We start from the raw sequence: 23,441 nt of genomic DNA, 5'->3' as shown, positions 1-23,441 counted from the left end.
ACAGTGAGTCGACACTTTTTGGAAAATACAAAAATTCGAAAATTATGAACAATCCGTTAAAAAACTTCATAAGACTTATTGACTCGCTCCCGAAGGTGGCCTCCATTTAAACACATATTTCCTTCTCGATGTTTCGCAATCGCGGTCTTTCTGGAATCCATCGCGTCTTCCGCTTCCAGGTCGTTCTTTAGCGAACGTCGCTTCGAGGCTTTTCTGAACGGATACGTCGCGCCGCAATCGAGACTTCCTATAACCCCCTCCAGGTTTATTTTTATGCGAACGCTGCCCGGGTGACTTCATCGACGATGAGTCATTATTGCCGTATAGACTAGAAGCCATAGGCGTCGTACTGGAGCGGCGTATGGGTTTCTTTCGTAACACTAATAAGCATTAAGTTGTAACATATATCTTAAAACTCTTTTGTCAAAAAATCGTATGAAAAAGTTTTTTCACTGTTTTGTTGGCGATTTTATCAAACGATATTTACACATGGCAGTTATAACAAATTATTATTAAACTAAAACTGAAATGGCAATTGTAACAAATCATAAAACTAAAACTCAAGGATATACCTCATAAAATTTTATATATTGAGCTCTTTCTGATGGGTGGAGATGTGGTAAACCACTGTTGTTGATAGATGTACCTACACTGCCGTTGGAGTCTACCTGGTTCTTAATCCAGGACCGGACTTGCCGTCCGTCTTGGTTATCTACGTGGTTTATAGTGAAAAAACAATAGATATTATATAATTTATTTATAATAAATATGTGTATATGTTATACATCGTTATACAGGTTCATCGTCACTCGAGCAATCAAAATTCACTGTACCCACATCAATTTCGATGAAATTTGAAATTCAGAGAAAGAATGGGATTTAGGAACATCCACCCCTGTCCTGCAATGAATCATCTGATACGCGTCTTCGATGACATGAACCGACTAGCCTCTTCTAAAGTGGGGTGCATATAATTTTATGAGGTATAACCTACATGAATAGACTATACATATTTAAAGGAACGTGCCATATTGAATTATTGGATCTTGAGAATGAAATTTTCTTAATAAAACGTCATAATTTACTGTAGAATAGAGTAGCTGGAATTTCTGGATTTATATCTTAGTAGTTCTTTGACGGAAACATTTTTCAGTAACTTTCAGCTGAAAATAAGCTACGTTAGCTCTTGTGAAACATTTTTGTTATCTTAGAGTGAAATCACGACTTAATGAAACAAATAATAAATACTCGTTTCTCATACCCCGTCGACATATTAAAGCGTAGGCACTTGACACAAGCAGACTTATACATCTTCACCCACAATCTACACGCTGCTTTTTTTCTTCTAGATCGAAAGGGAAGTCATCTTGTCTAGCACCGACAAGAACTCCAAGATCCCGATCCTCCACGATTACAAGAAAAGAACTAAAGGCGCCATCGCCCCCGACGTCCCACCCAAACAGATGGCTGCTTGGACGGCACAGGGCCAAACCCATCAGATTCTGAGCCCCGATCAGGTATGTCTTATTTATATTCTTGACTTGTATGCGGAGGCGCTATGAGGAAAACAGACGATTTTTTAAAGTCGATTTTTGTAGCAGGCTCACGTACGATTTTGAACACGCGATAACAAGGTTCTTGTAACTACGCGCACATTGCCTTCTATCGGAATAGAATTTTAATAGAAGCGGATGGGGTTTGAGAAGCGCTTTGTTGTTGATGTGATCATGAATTAAATAGTTTCATTGTCTTCCACATCTTCCATTAAGTGTTTAGTAGTGTTCTTGAAGATTTAGTTGTGTGTCAGACGAAAGCGGGACTGCGTTCAAGAAGAATGGATTATCATTTTACTAAATTAGTATTAGTTGGTTCTAGGATATAATTAATTTAGACCCGTTTTTATTTTCGTAGAAATCGATTTTGTAAATTTTAGGTAAGGACGGACTCAAAAAAATCTGCATACCTTTTCTGAGTAATTATTTTGGAGACCGTCTCAATGCACACAAATTTTATTTTGAAGAAAACAGTGTGGTATATAGGTTTTGAGACAAATTTTAAAATTTCATTTTATAATTTTTTTACTATTCTTTGTATGCATAAAGAATATCTCAATATAAATTTTAAGCGAATTTAACAAAATTACAGATACACATGAACAAATTTATTCGATTAGCATTTTACTATCAACGCAGGTTTTTTATAATAGACAGTAATAAAAATAATTGGTGTATAACATTAACGATTTTATTCATCATCAAAATTCCTTTTTCGCATAACATAATTTATAAAGAACTTATTTGCACCTTCAATATTTTGAAAGTTTTCCTGTATTTGGAATTTTGAAAAACATACAGTTTTAGACTTTCCTCTTTGACTGTTAATATGATAATACCGCTATAGCTATTTTTAAATATAATCTGAGTAATCTAACGAATTCACATCGTCTGAATTTCATGATATCATTAATAGCGCCAAAAAAAAAATGGATAACCGTGTATTTTGGATAGGCAGTGATTTTTTTTCAGTTTCGAAAAGTAATCAGCCGTCAGTGTAAACCTGAATTTTCCATACTATCGAGGTGTTGTCATTAGGTCACTGGCTTAAAAATAAGGGTGAAATTATTTTTTTTATTCCATTTTGACAATTCAATTTGGATTTAAACTGAATAAACTCAACCAAATTCGTACAAGTCGATTAGGCATATTTGCGACCTTTGCATGATTTAGAACATGAAATAATTGAATTAGGAATATTTATTATTGTTTAACGCGTGATACTCTATTAACCGTGACAAGACATAAACTAATTAGAAGTTTTATGTTCATTGTGAAGGACGACAGTTCAAATACAAGTAAAGTTTGTCCAGAATTATAAGAATTTTATGGACTCCCAAGGTTAATTCGTTTTACAGCCATGTCGTCAATTCTATTGTACAGGTAAAGAGCCTGTTAGAAGAAAGCCGATGTTTACTGTACCTGAGTTCGCCCCGCTCATCAGCTGTACAGTAAAATTGACAACAGGGCTATAAAAGGAATTAACTTTGGGAGTCCATAAAATTCTTATAATTCTAGACAAACTTTATATGCTTAGATTACTGTAGACTGAGAGCGGATTCGTATACTGCAAGTACAGGAGTATATTTTTGTATAACATTCAACTCATTTGAAAAAACGATTCATTGTGTTTGGAAACCCGTTCAGAGTCTCGCGTTATTAATAAAAACTTCGTTTTAACACAACAACAAATATATTGATACGTTTCGTTTCGATGTTACAAGTTTTAAGTCTCGCTTTCGAATGATAAATATACAAAGATTATAAAGGGTGGGTAAACCCGATTCGGTGCGCACAAGGTCGCTTCCAGAGAACCGATATCGTTGGCCTGAATACATTGAGATGATGTCATCAAATTGTTGGTGGGGATGATTGGTCAAATTTTGACTAGCATTTAATCATCTACATGACATTTCTAACATACATACAAAATTTGGCAACAATCGGTCCAGCCGTTTCGGAGATTATGTGTCTAATAAAAATGGCTACAGACAGACAAATAGATAGACAGACGGAAACAGGGGACTACTTTTTTCGTACTGTAGATGTCATGAAACGTCGAGAAAACATAAAAGTGGCAATTCGTCCGATGGACTATACTTCCCTAGCTTAGATCATTTGCAACAGTCTTCCATAGAAACTTGATTAGGCTTTCCTTATATTCTGTACCATCACATCGCCTGATATTTTTATTTTTTCACTTACAAGCTAAAACGAATTACTAATTAGAATTTAGTTGAAGTATAAATTTGCTTGTATGTTAATATTCTGCCCTTGGAGACATCTTGCTGTGATAAGCTGACGATGGTTGGCAGCTCGGTTCCGCCCTTAGGATCAAAACGAATATGGAGTGTTAATTTGGTATCCCATTTATAACATTTACATAAACCAATTAGAATCTGTTCGAAGACAGTTTCTGAAGTTTTTGACCTATTTTGTCGATGGCAGCTATCCCCAGCAGGGCTATGATGATTCCTTACTTTTAAACAGATTTAATTACTTACACTTAAATTCTCGTCGCACATTAATTGGTATTAAATTTCTTTTCAATCTTGTTCGCAATAAGTTAGATTGCTCATGTCTTTTGTCACAAATTAAGTATTTGGTTCCCCACTTCAGCTCACGTAATACATTTTTTCCACTAGTAGCATTACAATGGCTAATTGTCGACTTGTCTAGAGGTCTGTAATTTGGAAAATTGTGAACCTTGGTCAATAATGTAAACGTGAAGTTGGCCACCTAATGTGACAACTGTCCACAACTGTCAGAAAAACTGAGACATAACCTGAAAACGATCATTTTGGAAAATTTGCTTTTAAATTATGCCCTGGAATGATTTCCAAACCCTGAATTGATTATAAATTGAGGATAAATTGGTGAAACAAAGTTGATGAAGTTGATGGGAGTGAAAATGAAGTTTACGGGACTGAAACTGAATCATGGTTCCGATTTGGTTTGACTTGATTTGCCGTAGATGAGCTTTGGACGATTTCGGCGATTTTTTTTTTATTGAAGATCGAGCCGTCGTTGTATCCTTCTGCTATGCTGGAGGATTTCCATTCCCCGTGTCGCTTTAACGATAAAAGGTCCATACCTTTTTCAGCCAAATTTGTCGCGGTCGCGTAAGTACGACGGAATGAGGAGGGGTACATGATGGTTCACTTTACAACATTTTTCACACAAAAATTTATTAAAAACGGGAAATATGGAGGAAATTAAAACAAAAGTTCTGGACCATTTCTGGATTGTCAAAAAATAATAAAATTCCAAAGCTTACTAAAATGACGTGAGTACACATTTTTATTGATGCACTTCAGAAAAAACATTTTGAAAATTCGCAATCCTCAAATGGGCTACTAGTGGAAAAAATAGTATATTAACCACGTTTGTGAAGCCAATTCTAGACCTCGCGCTTTAGAGCCCTCGACGCTGCGCGTCTCAGGTTCTAATTTGCGCTCGGTCTAGAATGTCTGTCTTCACAACCTTAGTTAATAATATACTATTATTATGGTACTCCAAACTCCAACGCTTTAGCAAAGTCTCCAATCTCAATTAAGTATGTGCTGACTTTTTGACACACTGTCATATCTAAGTATGTGACATAAATGCTGACTCCGTAAGTTTTATTAATTAATGTGTCCTTACAACTTTGAATACTATACAATAATACTTTCCTTTGAATTATAGGTATTATTTTTATTATTGTCTTTATGGTTCTTGATTTAGTTTATCATTTTGTTTAGTATTTGTTTACGCTATTTCAAATTAGGTTATGTATGAGGACTGATACTTTAATTTGTTCTATTTGTTTTTTGTATTTATCTATTAATTACATTAAGCACCCGTTATATTATAAATTAGGAGTACTATTTTTCTGTAATTGGGTGTATTTCCCATAGAAAAATAAAGCGTAGTATTATTATTAAAACTTTTGCGTTAGATTGTACCATCACGTCGTTCCATAGTGAAGGCGAAAGAAATCATAGAGTTCCGATGCAGGTCTAAGGTAGTCGCAAATTCAAAAAATTGTTTCCTACTTAAATATTTCATTCTAATGAAGGAAAAAGCTTCTTCCAAAATTCTCAGAGTAATAATGTTTCTTAACTGAATTAAATAATTTATGAATTAAACTTTTTTTAATTAATATGTTTTTTAATTTGATGTCACCTTTTCAATTTCTCCTGCCCTGCCGTAATTTTTGTTGAAGGAGTTGGCAAAGTTTTCCTGCTTTTTATAAACGTCGCGAATTTTCACATCAGTTTCCTTTTTTCTTTTATTCACACTGATTGGTTCGTTCTTTGTGATTCATCACCTAATTTGCACGGTCATGCAGCCAGATGTCTAAATGATGAACATAAATGGAAAACGACAAACATAACTACCAAATGGGTATCTTTTTATGGACAGAAATACGGCGATAACCAATGCAAAGGAAATCATTTATTTCTATTTTACTTTCCTTATAATTCATTTTAAGTTTTATTGTACTGTATTGCAAAATTATCATATACGAAGAGAGTTTAAATTTAACCGGAAATTTTATTCCCAGAGTAGAATAAGACAATGCACACCTCTATACTGCTCAAATGACCCAACACACGCTTGCAAACATCCATTGGATGACTTTTCCACATCCTTTTTGCAGTCCCATTTTTTTGTCTTGCAATTTTGCCGTCTTTGACCCTACCAAAGAAACTTTAGGAAGCATCAAATTTGAGTCTGATAACGACATACAAAATTTTGTGCACAACTGGCTTAACGTATTACAAAAACCTTCTTTAAAGATGGTATTGCAAAACTTTCAAAACGATGGCTCAAGTGCATAGAGTTAGAAGGAGAATGTGTCTAGAAATAGCATGTTTTAGTTTAAAATTATTTCGTTTGAATAGAGAATCATGTCGAAATTTGCAGTTAAATTTAAATGACCCTCGTATAAAAAAATCCCATCGCCAGAATTTTTCTTCATACTTTTTTGCCATTTTATCTTCATATAACCTCCAAAACAATTAACAGGGTCCTAATTTTGTTCTACAGAGTGATTAAATATGCACATTTTAGCTTTGTCCTGTTTTAGAAATGAAACGTTCTAAACTCAAATCCATAAGGTTGTAACCACTCCCTAGTGTAAATTTTAAAAAATTATTCAGTGTAAATCTGTCTTTTAGTAGCCTGGTGACATATCTGGTGACCTGTCAATATAATGTCAGTTCATTCATGTATTCGCGACACATGATTACGTTCGACTTCACTGCAATTCTTGCACTCCTGCACAGGTTATTTCATAATTATCATTGTAACTTGTCGCAATATTGTAAAAATTGATAAACAATTTTCAGTGAAAACAGGATAACCTGAGTCTTCATGGTAATTATGATACAAGAGCAACGATAAATAGAAACGTGTTTTATCTTTCATTTGTAGAAAGAAGAATGCCACCTCCTGTAATTTAGACTTGCAGTTGATACGTTTACGAATTACGATAAAATGAAGCCAAAAATATTGTGGTCACGAATGAAATCAAATGTTGGGTTGGTAAAAAAACAAGGTGAATTGATTTATTTATTGTTGCTGCTTCATAAAAATTACTTTACAGATGGGGAATAACTGAGATATTCAGAATTTGTTTAAATTATTGTACATGAGTATACGTGATAATTATATGTGTGGCTAACTATGATATGATATGACTCGAAGGACCAGCTCTCTCGGCTGAAATGATCAATTTCGCGAGCAACACCAAAATTGTCTATAATGGGTAGATCACCTTAATTAGTCGCAACGGATGACCAATTTTTCATCAAAAAAATGGGACACCAACAAGTCTTTAACGTTATCTTTAATAACTCTAATATTTGGTACTACTTATTATTTACAAAGTGTACAAGGAATTTGGTTGAAGGCAATAGGTCTGGCTATGCTCCTCCGTCCTGAGGATTTTAGTGGTAATAATGAACAAAATGGAACTTCACAAAATTCAGAGGCTAAAATAATACGTATGTTGAAAATAATTTGACTGCTTATTTAAACTAACTGTTACAGGAGTGGTTAGAAACATTGGGAACACATAGACCAAATAACCAAAAAGCAATTATTTTTCTGTTGTTAACTTTCTTAGATCTGGATCCCATGGATTTTAATACTCAATGTAAAGTATTTAAACTTGCTGTATATTCTGGATGTTCTTTCGCAAAAATAAACAAATCCTGAAGAGTAAAAAACTCTTTTTTTTTTGTTTTTGTCAAATATACGGTAGGTTAGATCTTTAAATTCCAAATTTGAATACCACTGCGATTTTTGTTTTGGTTTCCACTTTGCTTCTTGTAACGGTTCTCCAGATTGGTGTTGGGTTATAATTTTGTGGGCTTGACATCGGGAACACTATGAAAAGGATACGAATTAATGATAAGTTTACAGGGAAAGTCGGAAAGTTTATGCAGTGTTTGAATTTAATGAGGGACATTTAGTTGTATTGTTTAGGATATAAAGAGTGGGTATAAAACTTGAAAAGACAATGTTGTACTAAAAAGCGAGATATACACTTTCAACTTGAGGTAGTTAAAACTAAAAGTCCTTCGACAGACCACCGTGTTGTAATAACATGGAAAAAGTTCCGAATGTCGATACGTTACTCTCATAGTATAGTACTCTCTTTCCATGGTATAAGAATAACTACATACTGAAAAAATTTTGCAAGCTTGAATTCAAGTTCTCGGGACGATGCTTAGGGATAAGCAAGTTTCAATTCATTGTGGCAGTTGGCAAGTGCCATTTTCATCTGCTTATTTATCACAATATGCCGTGTTGGTACCATTTTTCAATGATATGGTTTAATAACAAACTGTGAGATATTTAAATAAAACTCTCTCATGCGTAATTGTCAAATTTTGACACATGCGCCGTTACCAATCTGTTCATGTGAAAAACACCATTGGCTGTAATGCCAACCTTACAATTTAACGAGTGGTTACAACCTTATGGATTTAACTGTAGACATGAGAAATCTGTTAATTTTAAATTTAGTCAGCCCGTCAAAGTACCTTAAGAATCTGTTCAGATTTGTGTACGTATATTGAGGAAATGTAATTAAAATGTTTTGCGTAAAATTCCATACCCTCAGCTTTAAATAAATTTTTTCGGGTATCTAATCCTTTTTTACAAGGAATTTAAGTGTTTAAGGAGACGTTTACAAAAAAAGCATAATTGGTGTTGAGAAAACATCAGCATAATTGAATTAACTTTAAATCGCAGCCCAAAACGAGTTTTGTCAATCCCTCTCAAAGATTTTATAAGACATTCTGTTGTACTAAACCTTTAAAAATTTGTCTCAGAAATTACATAGTAATGTTTAATTTTTGTATTAAATCGTTTATTAAATGTTGATTAAAAAAAATATATTAACAAACTTTTGTTAATTGATTTCCACTGAAAAAACAACAAAACTTGCTTCTATGTGGTTGAGTAATGCACTCTTACTTTTAACCTTATCCACATTATAGTAAAAACAATAAAATTCTACAATAAAACTTTTAAGTTTTCTTGGAAAGTACGCAACGAACTCATTTGAAACTATGAGAACTCACTTGGTTGCATGAATGAAGTTTTGGTAGGTTTGGTTTAATTAGGGAAAGCCAAATACACAGTGATTCACGAGAGGCTCCTCAAAACGCAACCAGCAATACATTTTCAAATCAGTCTTTTATTTACTAATACTATTTTTTTAAGTAAAACGTAATTAGCTGTTTAGTTTTCATAATTTGGAAATAAACGTTAATTGTTATAAATAAATTCGAAATGAGCTCGCCAGGGCACATCCTGTATGGATAATGTTTTCTACTCAACCGTTAAGCACTCACTATAGATCAAAATCATATTAGTCTTTTAGTCGTTTAATAAACTGTGTATCAATTCTGTCTAAATGTCAGTTTTAACATGACTTTGTCTGACACAACGTCAATAAGGTTACACAAAACAGATAACAGAAATATTATGCCTTAATATATTTTTTAAATGGTAATAAATGTCAAAGATGGTTTTAAAATTATATTTCTGGTTTTTTAGGTGTGGAACTTCTCTGAATAACCTTGTACACAGTATGGATTAAAAATCAGGCATAGACTAAGTATTGGTTACATCTCATAAGGCGATGTCTTGTCTCAAACTTTTGAGACCAGTTGTTTTCATTGTATTTTTTTTTTAAATCTTGCACTGAGAATAAAATTCGTAATTACTTCGACAAAGCACACCTCTCAGGAATAAAATTTGCAGAATAAACATCATTTAGAAAATGACACATGTAGAAATTTATTTACATTATAATAAATAACACTCTATTTAAAGTTAAGATGAAAAGAATATTCGTTGTCAATATACAGCTATATTAAAAATATGTATATTTTATAGTCTTCGGGGTTTCAAATTACATCCGACGTTACCTTCGGTTTTCTTAATTAACTCCGAAAATCTCTCGATATCAGTATTCGTAAAATTCGGATGTTTCACCTTCGATTGCGTACAGTCATTACAAGCATAATTGATACAGTAAGGCACTTGACCCGTTCCAAAATACTGCATATCGCACTGATTCCGTTTCACTTTATTATCAATCATAAATTTTTCCATAATCGCCCAACACTTACAATCCCACGGATTTCCATAAAGAATTACAATGTGATGCCGAAAACTATCGTCCTCCAGAATCAAATGGGTAAGCTTATTGAAAGCCAACGAAATCTGCAACGAGGGATGTCTCTCCGGAAAATTAAATTTGTTAAAAGTCAAAGGATAACTAATCCTATTGTGGCTCAAATCTAAAACTTCCAGTTGAGTCAGTTCGTTGAATTCCGCAGCATTTATGCCGACAATCCGATTATGCGAAGCGTCAATCACTCGAATCTCTCCAAATTGCTTCACACCCGGCAACGACTGAATTTTGTTGTAACTTATGCTAAATTCTTGCAGGTGTCGAAGATTTTCGAAGACGTTGTAATTCAGATTTTTAATATTGTTGTAATCCAGATTAAGAATTTCTAAGCTGCTCGGTAAACTGTTCGCTTCGATGGTTTCGATTTTGTTGTTTCTAAAGATGAGTTCTTTGGTGAAGTTGCCCAGGAAATCCTCGGTGAAGACGCCAGCTTCGATCATTTCGAGCTTATTCTGCGACAAGTCGATAACTCGAATTTCGCAGTTGTAGAAAGCTTCCTTGTGGATGTACTCGATTTCATTGTTAACCAGACTTAGCTTCCTCAACATCAAGTTATCGAATGTCGTGAATCTGAGTCTTTTAATTACGTTACCGTACAGTTTTAGATATTCCAACTTCGTCTCTTCGGGTTCTGCTGTGAAGGTGTACGTTTTGATGTCTTTTATCTGTCGCACTACGATTAGAGTTGTCAGTCTTTCGAACTTGTCGAAGGAAAACGTGTCGTAGTCCACTGAATGTAACTGGGAGATGTCGCCATCTTCCTTCCCTACTACCAGTTCGGTCCAATTTTCCACATTGTGCCTGTTGAGGTCGGTCAAGTCGTCGCAAAAGGTCAGGTAGGAGTGTCGACATCCGCACTTGATTTCGCCACTGAAGAGCACGTACACAAGAAAAATGAGTTTGTGTAAGTTCGAGGTACACATGTTGACTCTCTGAATTACAGTAGTGTACTAGAATTCCAAACATTGTGAGTAACGATTGTGGAAGATTAACTGGTATTTCCACTTTTGCAAAGAGGGGATTGGGGATTTGTTTACATTATGTAACTATTACGACAATTAACGTTTAGGCCGATGACTGAGTCTAATAATAATGGAAGGTTTAACACAAATGGGAGGTTAAGGACTATTACGGACATTTCATAGGAATTTATAAATATTCGGTTTTTTAGTCGGTTGTTAGCATTTTATTACATTGAATAACTAAACAACACAGTCGGTGATATTTGCAAGAAAGGTAATTTGCATTACATTAGATCATTCATTTAAATAATAATAAAACATAGTAAGTTTTCACATGAGGCTCAAAATGTTCTTGATAACGTAGACATAGCTGAATGTCAATGTTTCTTTATTTTAAATAATGTGCGCAATATTTTTATTTAAAAGTAATATCAGATTATAGTGTAAGGAATACATTCTATATTTAGCTATATTTTAGAGATAAATTTGAAAATTATTATTGCCCGGTGCCACGTGGTATGTCACAGTGTACCTAGATAATCATTATGAGAAGAGTAAGACAAAGAGCGTGATTCAAAACTTTTACCAGTGCCTCAATATTTGGACGTTTCCAATAACTCAAGTTACGAAACTGACAAAACAACACCTTTAGTTGGTTTTTTGAGTTATATTAAAAATATTAATAGAAAAGAAAACGATGTTCCTAAAGGAAAAGAAAATTTAGCTTTACTTACAAATTGGAATTTGAAGAAAAAGTAACTTTCTTTGAGCGAAAAAAATCCTTTGTACAGTTGCACAGGTTACGTTATTAAAAGCTTAATAAAAAAATTTTGCAAATTTTGTGGCATTAAAAGAATATAAAACTGGTGCTTTACATTACGCCTCAGAGAACGCGTTCCAAATAGCAATTTTAGTAGAGCAAATATTTTGTAATTTGAGAGATTGTTTAAAGAATAATAATTTTTGCACTGGTAATGTTTTGGAAGTCCTGAAGAAAGAAGAAATTAGTAAAAATTCGCCTTATCGCTCAATAGAATTTCCAACATGCTGCAGCAGCAAAACAAAATTTACTGCAAGAATGAATCTATACCAGAAAAGCTGAAGAAGAAATAACAAGAAAACAAAGAATAAAATAGTCCAGCAAAAGCCATGCAATGAGAAATTTGGTTGAAAATGCAAATCAAAAATTTGAGAAAAAATAAAGAGTAACAGTTTCGTTGTCCAAAATTTCTTGAGTTTATATTAAAGCTATTTAACTGACAAATTTCGAGATAAAAAATAATTATCTCCGATATTTTGTTTATTGTATTATGTAAATAAGCTTAATACCACTAATTCAATAGTAGCCCCTATTTAAAATTTTCCTAGTAACGCCACTGACCTTTTGGCATTAGTTTTGGGTCAAAAATTGCTGTCACTTGTCAGTGTTTGCTCTACTCTTATCATTATATTATTTAGGTATACTAGTATGTCAGTGTTGTCAAAGTTCTAACCTCATAAATATCTTCAAAAAAATAATAGCTCTAGGGACGTAGCCTTTATAGAATACAGTAAAACAAATCTTGGGGAATAACATATCCATTCGAAAAATGTTTCATTACAGCCGAGGCAATTAATTCGTGGTAGAAAACTTTCCACCAAGTCATGTATACTATTTTATTTTCAAACATCTGAATAATTTCTACGAGAATCAAATAAAGAAAAACACTATATTATTATATAGCAAAGGACTGAAGTGCATCATTTAATCCCGAAAGTGAAAGTTTAACTCCCGAGTCGAATACAAAGGAAATAATCGCCTAGGTATTAAAAGATAATTTTCTTATGTGCTAGAAAAAAAAGTAACCTCACTTGACATACACCTTGTAAAACTTTTATGACTTAAGCAGCTTAAGCCAAAGCACCCACTGGCTATTGTATAACTTAACTCACTTCACAGCTCCATTATGGCAACAATGGACCGAATAATCCTTGCTGTTCGGGTCCATAAAGCTTACAATAGCCAGTTTGACTTGTAAGGGTGCATTGGCTTATGCCGCTTAAGTCATAAAAGTTTTAGAATCTGTATGTCAAGTGAGGTTACAGTATACGCTATTTTTCGCACTCTCGACTAATTTAAAGACGAAATTGTAAAAATAAATTCAAATGTCACTTTGACAGCAGAAATTAAACATAAATAACTCGTCAAATTTTTAAGTTTTAGTATTTCGTTGTCATGGAAACCTCGATTTTTTACTTCAAACCCTTGGAATTAAATGAGCGAGTGAAACAGCGAATTCACACTCAGGAGTGCGAAAAAGCAATTAAAAACACCCAACAATACAGTCAAAAAAGCATTTGACATTTACCGAAATCTTTCAAATATTTGAAAAACTTCAAATATTTGAAAGAATCGGTGAATCATCAAATCATTATAAGCTAGTTTCACTAATGGCCACTAATAGTCGGGTTATTTTGAAGAATGCGGGGATTTTATAACTACCAACCCGCACCAGAACGAAGATGTATGCTTACGTCACTCTGTTTATTGTAACTAATCGTTATACTGTTGGATTCAATTCAATCTATCAATTTATGCTGTCCAAATATGCGAAAAAGCACAAAAAAGTCAGATCGATTTATTCTTGGAATTATTTCTAAATGATTCTTTGAATTTTTCCAAAATTCTGTGGATATGATTAATATCCTGTTATGCGTGTCTAAATTTGTTTTTATTTATTCCCTTCACACAGCAGATGACGTCACCTTAAAAAATCATTAAATACATTTTTGTTGAAGATTATTGCCGCAAGTATAATATACTGTGTGAATAACATTTTTTTAACTTTAAGAATTAATTATTATCTAAAAAAATGATGAACCATTGGTTACAATTATTGTTAGATTGACCAAATCACAACAAGTTTTATTATCAAAATTTTACAGTTTGTCCTAGAATCTCTATAACAACCTTTTCTGAAATTTAGCCAAGATATTAATCTTCATTTAATAGTCACAGAAAATTGAGATTAGTATATTAAAGAACGAGTTTCATAAGGCAAACATCGAGGCACGAATCCAAGTGCCTCAATGGCCTTATGAACAAGTTATTTATACTATTTTTTCTACCGCACACGTTTTTTCCCAAAATTTAATTAAAATTTGCATTTTTTTTAATCTGGGGACTTTTGTCGTGGTTGGTGATGGGTTGGTCTGACACTAACCACGAAATATTTGAGGTTCGAATTTTCACAACAACAATTGTAATTCGAATAAATTCGAGTTTTCGTAATTTAAAATTGGTTAAAATGTCTTGCGAAGAAGTTACGCGTCCGGAAACGTGGGAAATTTAAGTTTAGATTTGCCACTGACATTCACCTGACATTTCTCGTCATTGCTACCAATCTTACCGATCTAAATTACACCAGATCTATTAAAGCACGCCTTTCCGCTATTAACGAACTGCTGTGACGTCATTTGCGTGCGTTAATAGCTCTATTAGAAAACCAAAAAACGTGGGCGGTAGAAAAAATGTATTTATTTATTCACGCAGAAAGTTTTTAAAATTATGTAAAATGGTAAAATATTTTTATTTTATAAATTCTTATAATTACCGACATATTTCTAGCAGGCCTCAAAAAATAAATAATGCAATTTGTTGTATTCATTAAATCAAAATCGGCCTAGCTAATTTTCACCAAACTCTTGAAACCCAGTTAGCGTTATGAGTGTTACATATTCAAATTGATGCATTTTAATCCTCCACTAAAAAATTCATGACGTCATTGCGTAATCTAATATTAAAAGGAAAAGATTTACTCGCATTATAAAAGCAATGTATGCGTATTAATTAATCATTCTATTCTATTTTAGAATTATAATCTTGTTTATAAGCACCCAAATGCGGGCATAATTTGGCCTTTATGGCAAAAATCAGTCAAAAATTGCAAAGCAAATTTACAATAATCAATTATTCAAAGAAGCTCCGATATTCAACATTTTTATTAAAGTTGGGAAGATAATATTTCATTAAATCATTTCATAGTCAACTTCAAATTCTTCTAAATTTCTTTTGAATAACGTTTTCCGCTTCTTGAGTTTGCATTTTGAAAATCGAATTATTGAACAAATAAACAACGTGGTAAATAATCAATATTTCGTTCAAAATATTTTAGAAACTCAAATAGAATAAAACGTTGTATGTACCACGGGCATAATTGTCGATTGTAGCCCTCGGGAAATTAAAAGTCCTCCTTCGTCGGGCTTCAAACATTCCCTCGTGCCATAATCTCCCTAATTATGGTATAAATACATAACTAACTAAAATACTAGCAGTAAATAATAGAAAGATAAATAATAAGAAAATCAAGATCAGTAACTACTTAGCATTATTTTATTAGGGTATGTGCGGAACAAAATAGGGTTTGAAATAAATAAATTAGTTATATACATTCACTACACGATTCTTTTTTTTTTAGCTTTTATAGGACAACCACGTTTTCTTTTGGCATCCAACAATACATTCTTGGCCACAGGAGGTGCTGTAATATATTTGTGACGAACCAAAAATTAAAAGTATCCAAAATTTTTCATTATCTTACCTAGAATATGTTTGTAAATATAATTTTTCAAAAAGCACATATTTCCAGTTGGAAACGCCCACAAGCAAGAATAATTTATAGTTGGAAGCTTTCTAATTCGTTCGTTCAGTTGCCCCCATGGTACAATTTGGTCCAAGTGGGTAAATCTATAGTTAACTGTGTGCGCAAAATGATGCGTAGAATTTTCGTATCCTCTTGAAAACGATTATATCCTATAGGAGATGAAGTCGGAAAAGTGAAAGTACCTTTCATAAAGTGTAGGTACTCGTTTAAAAAAAAACACAATGGTCATAAGATTTTTGTTACTTCGCTTTTATTCGTACTAAAATTTGATTTTTGTATATTAAAATTGCGCATTTTTAGTTTTTTATCACATCACATTTCGAACATTACAAAATTTTATCTTGGTTTTTTAACTTAGTATAACCCAACGATTCTGATTCTAACAGTGGAACTTTTATTGTATGTGTGTTATTAAATTTCAACCAAAAAAATCTTTCTTTGTTACTTGCACAAAAGGTGTATTGGAATTTTCAACATCCGAAGTTTTTATATTATCGAAGATTTTAAAGTCAAACAGCGGTAAAGTTGTAGATTTTGGTCTAAAACCATTTTTGTAATGAAGAAATATTTGACAGCGATTTCGACTTTAAGGTAACAATTTTTAAACGCGAGCGATAACTCGGATGCGGTACATTAACTGAGATGCGGCATTTATGCGTTGTTTGAGGTACGAATTGCATGAACATACTTAAGTGGATGAAAATCTTTTTATTGATTATCTTCATTATTGAAAAATAATTTCAGTGTATTAATTTTTACTTTACCGCATATAATTTCAAAATTTTCAGTAAAGAAAAAACCTCGTTTAATCAAAATTTCCAATGCATTCCGTTGTAGGAATTTTTTTTTTTTCGCTAGTAACCACGAAGCATGCAATTTTCAGCTTGTTTAGAGGTAATAATTTCAACTTTACTACCAAGGATGAGCGGATAGGAAAAGTCTTCTCGAAAAGGGTGTTCTGTTCGTCGCCGTCATCTTTCACCATATGTAAAAGAAATCATAAAAAGCGTTCCACAGTTTAACGGAAAAAATTATTCAAATTCCCTGGAAGTTTACAACATTAAAAACCAATAGAAATATTGAGAAAAGTTTATTCATTATTTGCAATTTCAAACAAAATTTTTTTTAAAATTACACTTGTTCTGGCGTTAACTTACATCCAACAGTGTCTTGTCGTGCCTTAATTATTTCAAAAAAGTGTTCATAATCTACATTATCATTTTCTTCTAAATTTTCTGTAGTCTTGGTACAGTTATCGTTGCCATAATAAATGCAATAAGGAACTTGTCCATTACCAAAAAGTCGAACGTCGCACTGATTCCTCTTCATTTTATTATCTGCCATTGATTTAGCCATCACCGGCCAGCACTGACAATCCCATGGGTTTCCAAACAACGAAACTATGTACTGCTCCAACCTGTTGCCTTCAAGATCCAGAAATCGAAACTGATTAAAAGCGAGCGAAATTTGTAAAAGCGGATCTTTTTTAGCTTTATTAGGAGGAGTTATACTTTTTAAAAACGAAGAGGAATTAATTTGGTTATAACTTAAATCCAAAACTTGGAGTTCCGTTAATTCGCCAAGTCGGATGTAGTCTGCCACCTGAAAAATTCTATTGTGACTCAAAGTGAGTTCTTGCAACTCGTACAGATTGGCGTATGTTTCCTCTGAAAAATATGTCAAGTGGTTGTAGTCTAAATTGAGAATTTCCAAACTACTTGGAAAACTCTTCAGTTCGATTCGATTGATCTTGTTGTGTCGAAATACGAGTTCTTTGGTTCCTTTTCGAAGCAACTCGTCGGTGAACACGTCCGTTTCTATCCTCTCGAGTTTATTATAAGATAGATCGATGCTTCGAATATCGGTGTAGTCGAACGCTTCTTCTTGAATATACTCTATATTGTTATTGACCAAACTTAACTCCCTTAACTTTATATCAACGAAAGTGTTAAATTTGAGTATTCTGATCTCATTACCATAAAATTTTAAAAATTCCAGTCTCGTCAGGTGGGGTTCTATGTTGAAGGTGTTTGTCTTGATCTCATTTAGCTGTCTCACCACAATCAAAATTTTTAATTTTTCGAACTTTTCCAAGGATAGGGTGTCGTAATCCAGAGAATGTAGTTGCGAGTTTTGCATGTTTTCGTTTCCTATAACAACTTCTCTCCAGTTTTCAACGTCGTATTTTTGGAGGTCGGTCAAATCGTCACAAAAGGTCAAGTACGAATGTCGGCATTCGCACTTTAATTCACGGTAAAATAACACTGAGAGGAGAAAAATGATTCGCTGCGGTTCTAGACGGCACATGTTGACTGTTTGACGCGACGGGGATTACTGGAAGTCGCATACCTAACCGAAGGATGGTAAATGACTGGTATTGCCGCTGGCGCGTAGTAAGGAGGAGATATCCCATGTTATATTACGCACGAATCAATAATAACGTCAACATTGAATTTATTTATTAATATTATATTGTTTAAAAACTGATAAGAATATTTATGTGGTTGTACAGTTGATGCCAAGTTTGCGGTTTAATTTCATTTTAAATAGACAGATAAATGCAGTGTTATGGAGCATCTATGAGCGCTACTGCAAAATATTTGTCCTTTAAAAACTGTAAATTACCAGAAAAGCGATTAAGGGCTTTGTCATGATCGAAAGTCGATTAGAGTGGAACAGAATAAATCATCTGGTCTGTTTCGCAAAGAAACAATAATTTTTCAAATAATGAAATCCAAAAAGTGAGGTTAAATTTGTCGAAACCAATGAACACGTCAATTAATTAAAAAATTACATTTTTGTAGGTACTCTAAAAGTGAAAATTGTGAAAAATCACGTAATGGACAATGACAGAGCAAGTCTTATCACAACTAAAGAACAGAACCGCTGTTTTAAAATGGCAATGAGTAGTTTCAGTTTGCAAATTGTAAGGTATCGTCAAACATTGTGCAGACGTGGTTTGTAACCGGTGCTTTTCTCTTGGGAAAACACAACTGAAAGCCTTGATCTTCGTCCGTACAATAGGTGAAAACTGCCATGTGCAAGAATTATCATTTCTATAATAAAAAAGATGAAAAAAAAATATTACTAAACAATACTACCACAGAAAGAAAAATAAAAATTACTGAAGATAAAAAACTCTATTGCAGTACCTACATACACTTTTTACATCCAATTTTGTTTTTAGATCACATTAAGCTAATAGGACATGATGATGAACATGTTTTGCTCCAAAGAATAACCCATCCTAACCTAAAACAGTCATTTGTAACACTGTCCATTGTCATTCCTCTGTATTCATTACCTGAGATGAAGTTTTAATAAAAGCTGCTTTTTGAGACACATAAACTTGGCACAAAGGGGAAGACAGCAAATGTAAACAACAAGCCAAGTCAATTTAAGCACAAAGTGTGGGAAAACGCACCAGTAATCAGTAAAAACGAAAAAAGTATTGACATCCGACAGAGTCTAATGAAGCGTTGGCGCCGAAACAGTGCAGTCACTAAGGTGGCGTTAAAAATAATAATTCTAATATTAGTGTAATCCTTTCCACAAAACTGTGAAAGGCGGCACACAATGTCAACAATGTCATCGCCTTCCTTGACTACAATATTTTATGATGACCCTGTATGAAAGGCTCCAATTCCGTTCAAGACAATCAAACAAGACAAAAAAATGTTTCTACTAAAGATTTTAATAACTTCTTTTGATAGACCAATTGTACACATTGTTTATATTGAACTGGAAAGAGAGGCATCCACACATCAATTTAATCTTGTGAACCCTTTTAAAATCGTTCGGGTAGAGCCGACATTTTGTATCAACTTCTTGGATTATATCATTGATAAATATATTAAACAGAAGCGGTCCCATGACAGTGCCCTGAGAAACACCCGATACCTGTGCACTTGTCGACGTAAAGAGTCGCATCATGGATTCTAAAAAGCCAAAGTCATTCATTTTCAGCAATAACATTCCTTGATTGAGACGATCAAGAGCCTTTTAAAAATTCATATTGTTGTGTACGTGTGAAAGGGCCTTAACCGGGTTGGTGGAAGGTAGTTGAGGTGCGCATGCGTAGGACGGGATCGGTAGAGATAGTTAGTTTTGTAATGGTGGATCAATGTGTAGAATCTTACTCTTAGTAATAAATGTGGATAGAAAGGAAACGAGATCTATGAGAACCCACACCCAGACATAATAAAAGTGGCGACGAGGATGTTGGGAAGTGTGGAGCCGTATATTCCAGGCGAGAGTTTCCCTGAGTGGAGTGAGAGGTTGCAGCAGTTTTTTCTGCTGAATGACGTTACCGAACCAAAAAAAGTAGCGTCTCTTTTAACATTTATCGGACCAGAGACGTACTCAATATTGAAGAAATTGGTGTTCCCGGCAGATCCGGCAGAGAGGAAGTACGTGGAGTTGGTGGAGGTATTGAAGCAGCATTTCGCACCAGAAATAAATGAGATAGCGGAGAGGTACAAATTCCACAGAGAAGACCAAGTAGAAAATCAAACCATTAGTGAGTACGTAGTACAGCTGAAGGCGAGGGCCCAATCGTGCAAATTTAGTGAATTTTTAAATGAAGCTCTGCGGGATAGGCTAGTTTTTGGTGTGCGAAACAGTCAACTGAGAGCCATTTTGTTGAAAGAACAGGGGTTGACCTTCGAAAAAGCGTGTTCGATCGCCGTGAACTGGGAAATGGCCGAAAATCAAACACAAAAGGAAACTGTCTTTAATCAATTTCGCATCAGAGAAGGTTCTTCAGGTAGACGTGGAACTGGATCGTGGGATCTGTGCGGAAGATGCGGACGTAGGCATGATAGTCAAAAGTGTCCAGCTTTAGAATGGAAATGTCGCAAGTGCGGAAAGTTGGGTCATATAGCTAGATGTTGCCTGACTAAAAGTATAGGAAGAGAGCAATTGAGTAGTAGTAGCGCTTCCAGAAGAAGAAGAGATCCAGCATCTACGGTTATTCAAAGGATGTCAGACGACATGGAGTGTGAGAGAGGTCAAGAACGAGACATCGAACTGAATAGAGTGCAGAACGAGAAAGTTCAGCCGGTGAAAGTCAACATAGAAGTTGAAGGTATTTGGTTACAAATGGAAGTCGACTCAGGAGCATGTGCGTCGGTAATTAGTGAAGATACGTATCGAAAAAAATTTTTGTCGTGTCCGGTGGTAAAAACAAATGTTAATCTTGTGTCTGTTACAGGGGATAAGGTCTCCACTGTAGGAAAAATTCTTGTCAAGGTTAGAAAGCTAGGTTAGCGAAAAGAGTTTCCCTTAGAAATGTACATTATATGCAGTAGTAAACCGGTAGTTCCGTTGTTAGGGCGCACCTGGATGGATTGTCTGTACCCAGAGTGGAGAAATGCGTTAAATGTTGTCAGTAAGGAGGAGTCAGTAGGTAGTAATTTTAATTTAAATGATAGAAATAAAATTGTAAATGAAATCAGAGTCAAATACCCAAGAATTTTCGGCGAGAATTCAAATTCAGTCATTAAGCAGTTTAAAGCTGATATAGTTATGCAGGAGAATGCCAAACCAATATTTCATAAAGCATATACAGTGCCGTTCAAATTGAAAGAAAAAGTAAGTCAGGAATTAGATAGAATGCTAGAAGTGGGAATTATAAAACCTGTATCTTTTAGTAGGTGGGCGTCCCCGATTGTAATTGTCCCTAAGAGTAATAATACCCTGCGCATTTGTGTAGATTGTAAGGTCACTATTAACAAATATATTAGGACACAGCATTATCCATTGCCAAGGGTAGATGAGATATTTGTTGGTTTAGGGGGATGTAAAATATTTTGTGTATTAGATTTATCAGGGGCGTATCAGCAATTAGAATTATCACAGGAATCACAGGAGTACTTGACAATTAACACCTGGAGGGGATTGTTCAGATATACTAGGCTAACATACGGTGTCGCGAGCGCGCCTTCTCAGTTCCAAAGCATAATGGATCAAATTTTGTCGGGATTGCCAAACGTAGTTTGCTATTTGGATGATATACTTATAGGAGGTTTTTCTTATGAGGATTGCCAGAAAAAATTAGAGTTAGTGCTAAAACGTTTGAATGAATTCAATGTTTGCATCAATATAGAGAAATGTAAGTTTTTTCAGCCTTCAGTTGATTATTTAGGTCATACCATATCCTGTCAAGGAATTAAGCCTCAAAAGGCAAAAGTGGAAGCTGTGCGAGAGGCTAGACCTCCTAAAAATGTCTCTGAATTACAAGCGTATTTAGGATTATTAAACTATTATCATAAATTTTTGCCTAATTTAAGTAGTGAATTACATGAATTGTATAAGCTGTTACGTAAAGGAGAAAAGTTTGTATGGACAGCTAAGTGTCAAAAAGTTTTTGATGAAAGTAAACGTCTGTTAGTCAATAATCAACTTTTGGAAATATATGATCCAAATAAACCCATAGTAATTTGTGCAGATGGGTCTCCGTATGGGGTAGGTGCTGTGTTATCACAGGTCGTAAATGGTAAAGAGAAACCCGTGTTATTTGCGTCAAGTTCATTATCGCCCGCAGAAAAGAATTATTCACAACTACATCGCGAAGCTTTAGCGATAGTGTTTGCAGTTAAAACGTTTCATAAGTACATTTATGGGAATAAGTTCACCTTATGTTCCGATAGTCAAGCTCTCCAAGAAATATTTAGTCCCAATAAAAGTACATCGGTGGTGGCGGCATCACGGTTGCAAAGGTGGGCAGTGTTGTTATCAATGTATGAGTATGAAATTAAGTATCGTCCGTCTAAGCAAATGTGTCATGTCGACGCGTTATCTAGATTACCTTTGGAAGTACCCACGGGAGTAGAGAATATTTCTATTAATAGATTAAGCATAATTAGTGATTTTGATATTAGTACAGAGGATATTGCCAGAGCCGTACAAAATGATTCCTTATTGAGACAAGTGTATAAGTATACATGTGAAGGATGGCCAAAAGATAAAGTATGCGATCGGTTACAATACTATTATAAGTTACGAAATAGTATTAGTACTCAGGATAAATGTTTATTTTTCGGAGATAGGTTAATAGTGCCGACTTCGCAGGTAGAAAATATTTTAAAGATTTTGCATAAGGATCATGAGGGTATAGTTCGTATGAAACTAGCAGCAAGAAGTATTTTTTGGTGGAAAAATATGACGGTAGACATAGAAACGGTTGTAAAAAATTGTGATATTTGTGATCAAACAAGTAATTTTAGAAAAGAACCGGTGGTATCCGGTTGGAAACGTACATCCAGACCACTAGAAAGAATACATATAGATTTTTTTCATTTTCAGCAACATACGTTTCTCATCATAGTTGATGTATATAGCAAGTTCATTGATGTTCATATTATGAAACGAACCAATGTAGAGGAATTGATCAAATATTTGCAAATTTTTTGTTCACGTTTTGGTTTGCCATTCGAAATTGTTAGTGATAATGGGCCGCCATTTAATTCGTGGAAGTTTGACTTGTTTGGGAAAGAGGATAATATTAAAATTACGAAAACACCACCTTACCATAGTCAATCGAATACATATGCTGAGCGTAGCGTACAAATAGTAAAAAAAT

The 23,441-nt window shown here is 34.1% G+C and overlaps 2 protein-coding genes and 1 long non-coding RNA gene across 7 annotated transcripts in view; 2 read left to right on the top strand and 1 right to left on the bottom strand.

The window, feature by feature from the left end:
* LOC135137628 (uncharacterized) overlaps window positions 1-23,441 on the top strand; it is a 430,031-nt gene that overhangs the window by 305,798 nt on the left and 100,792 nt on the right. For all 5 annotated transcript variants that reach the window (XM_064067329.1, XM_064067330.1, XM_064067328.1 and 2 more), the window contains one exon: window positions 1,350-1,517. In XM_064067329.1, coding sequence (XP_063923399.1) covers window positions 1,350-1,517 — 168 coding nt within the window. The remainder of the gene's footprint in view (window positions 1-1,349; window positions 1,518-23,441) is intronic.
* LOC135137421 (uncharacterized) lies at window positions 6,647-7,771 on the top strand. Its single transcript, XR_010281805.1, has 3 exons — window positions 6,647-6,917; window positions 6,975-7,098; window positions 7,147-7,771. It is a non-coding gene; the product is annotated as an uncharacterized LOC135137421 (long non-coding RNA).
* On the bottom strand, window positions 9,830-11,189 carry LOC135137429 (carboxypeptidase N subunit 2-like). Its single transcript, XM_064067067.1, has one exon. It carries the CDS (start codon window positions 11,175-11,177, stop codon window positions 9,948-9,950), a length of 1,230 nt encoding a protein of 409 aa, XP_063923137.1. The 5' UTR covers window positions 11,178-11,189; the 3' UTR covers window positions 9,830-9,947.

This window comes from Zophobas morio, unplaced genomic scaffold (genome assembly GCF_036711695.1).
Source record: "Zophobas morio isolate AGI-343-1 ecotype UQ-CSIRO unplaced genomic scaffold, CSIRO_AGI_Zmor_V1 ptg000029l, whole genome shotgun sequence".
In the NCBI taxonomy this organism is placed as follows: domain Eukaryota; kingdom Metazoa; phylum Arthropoda; class Insecta; order Coleoptera; family Tenebrionidae; genus Zophobas; species Zophobas morio.
The sequence above is the reverse complement of the archived record's forward strand: the minus strand, read 5'-3'. Positions and strand labels throughout refer to the sequence as shown.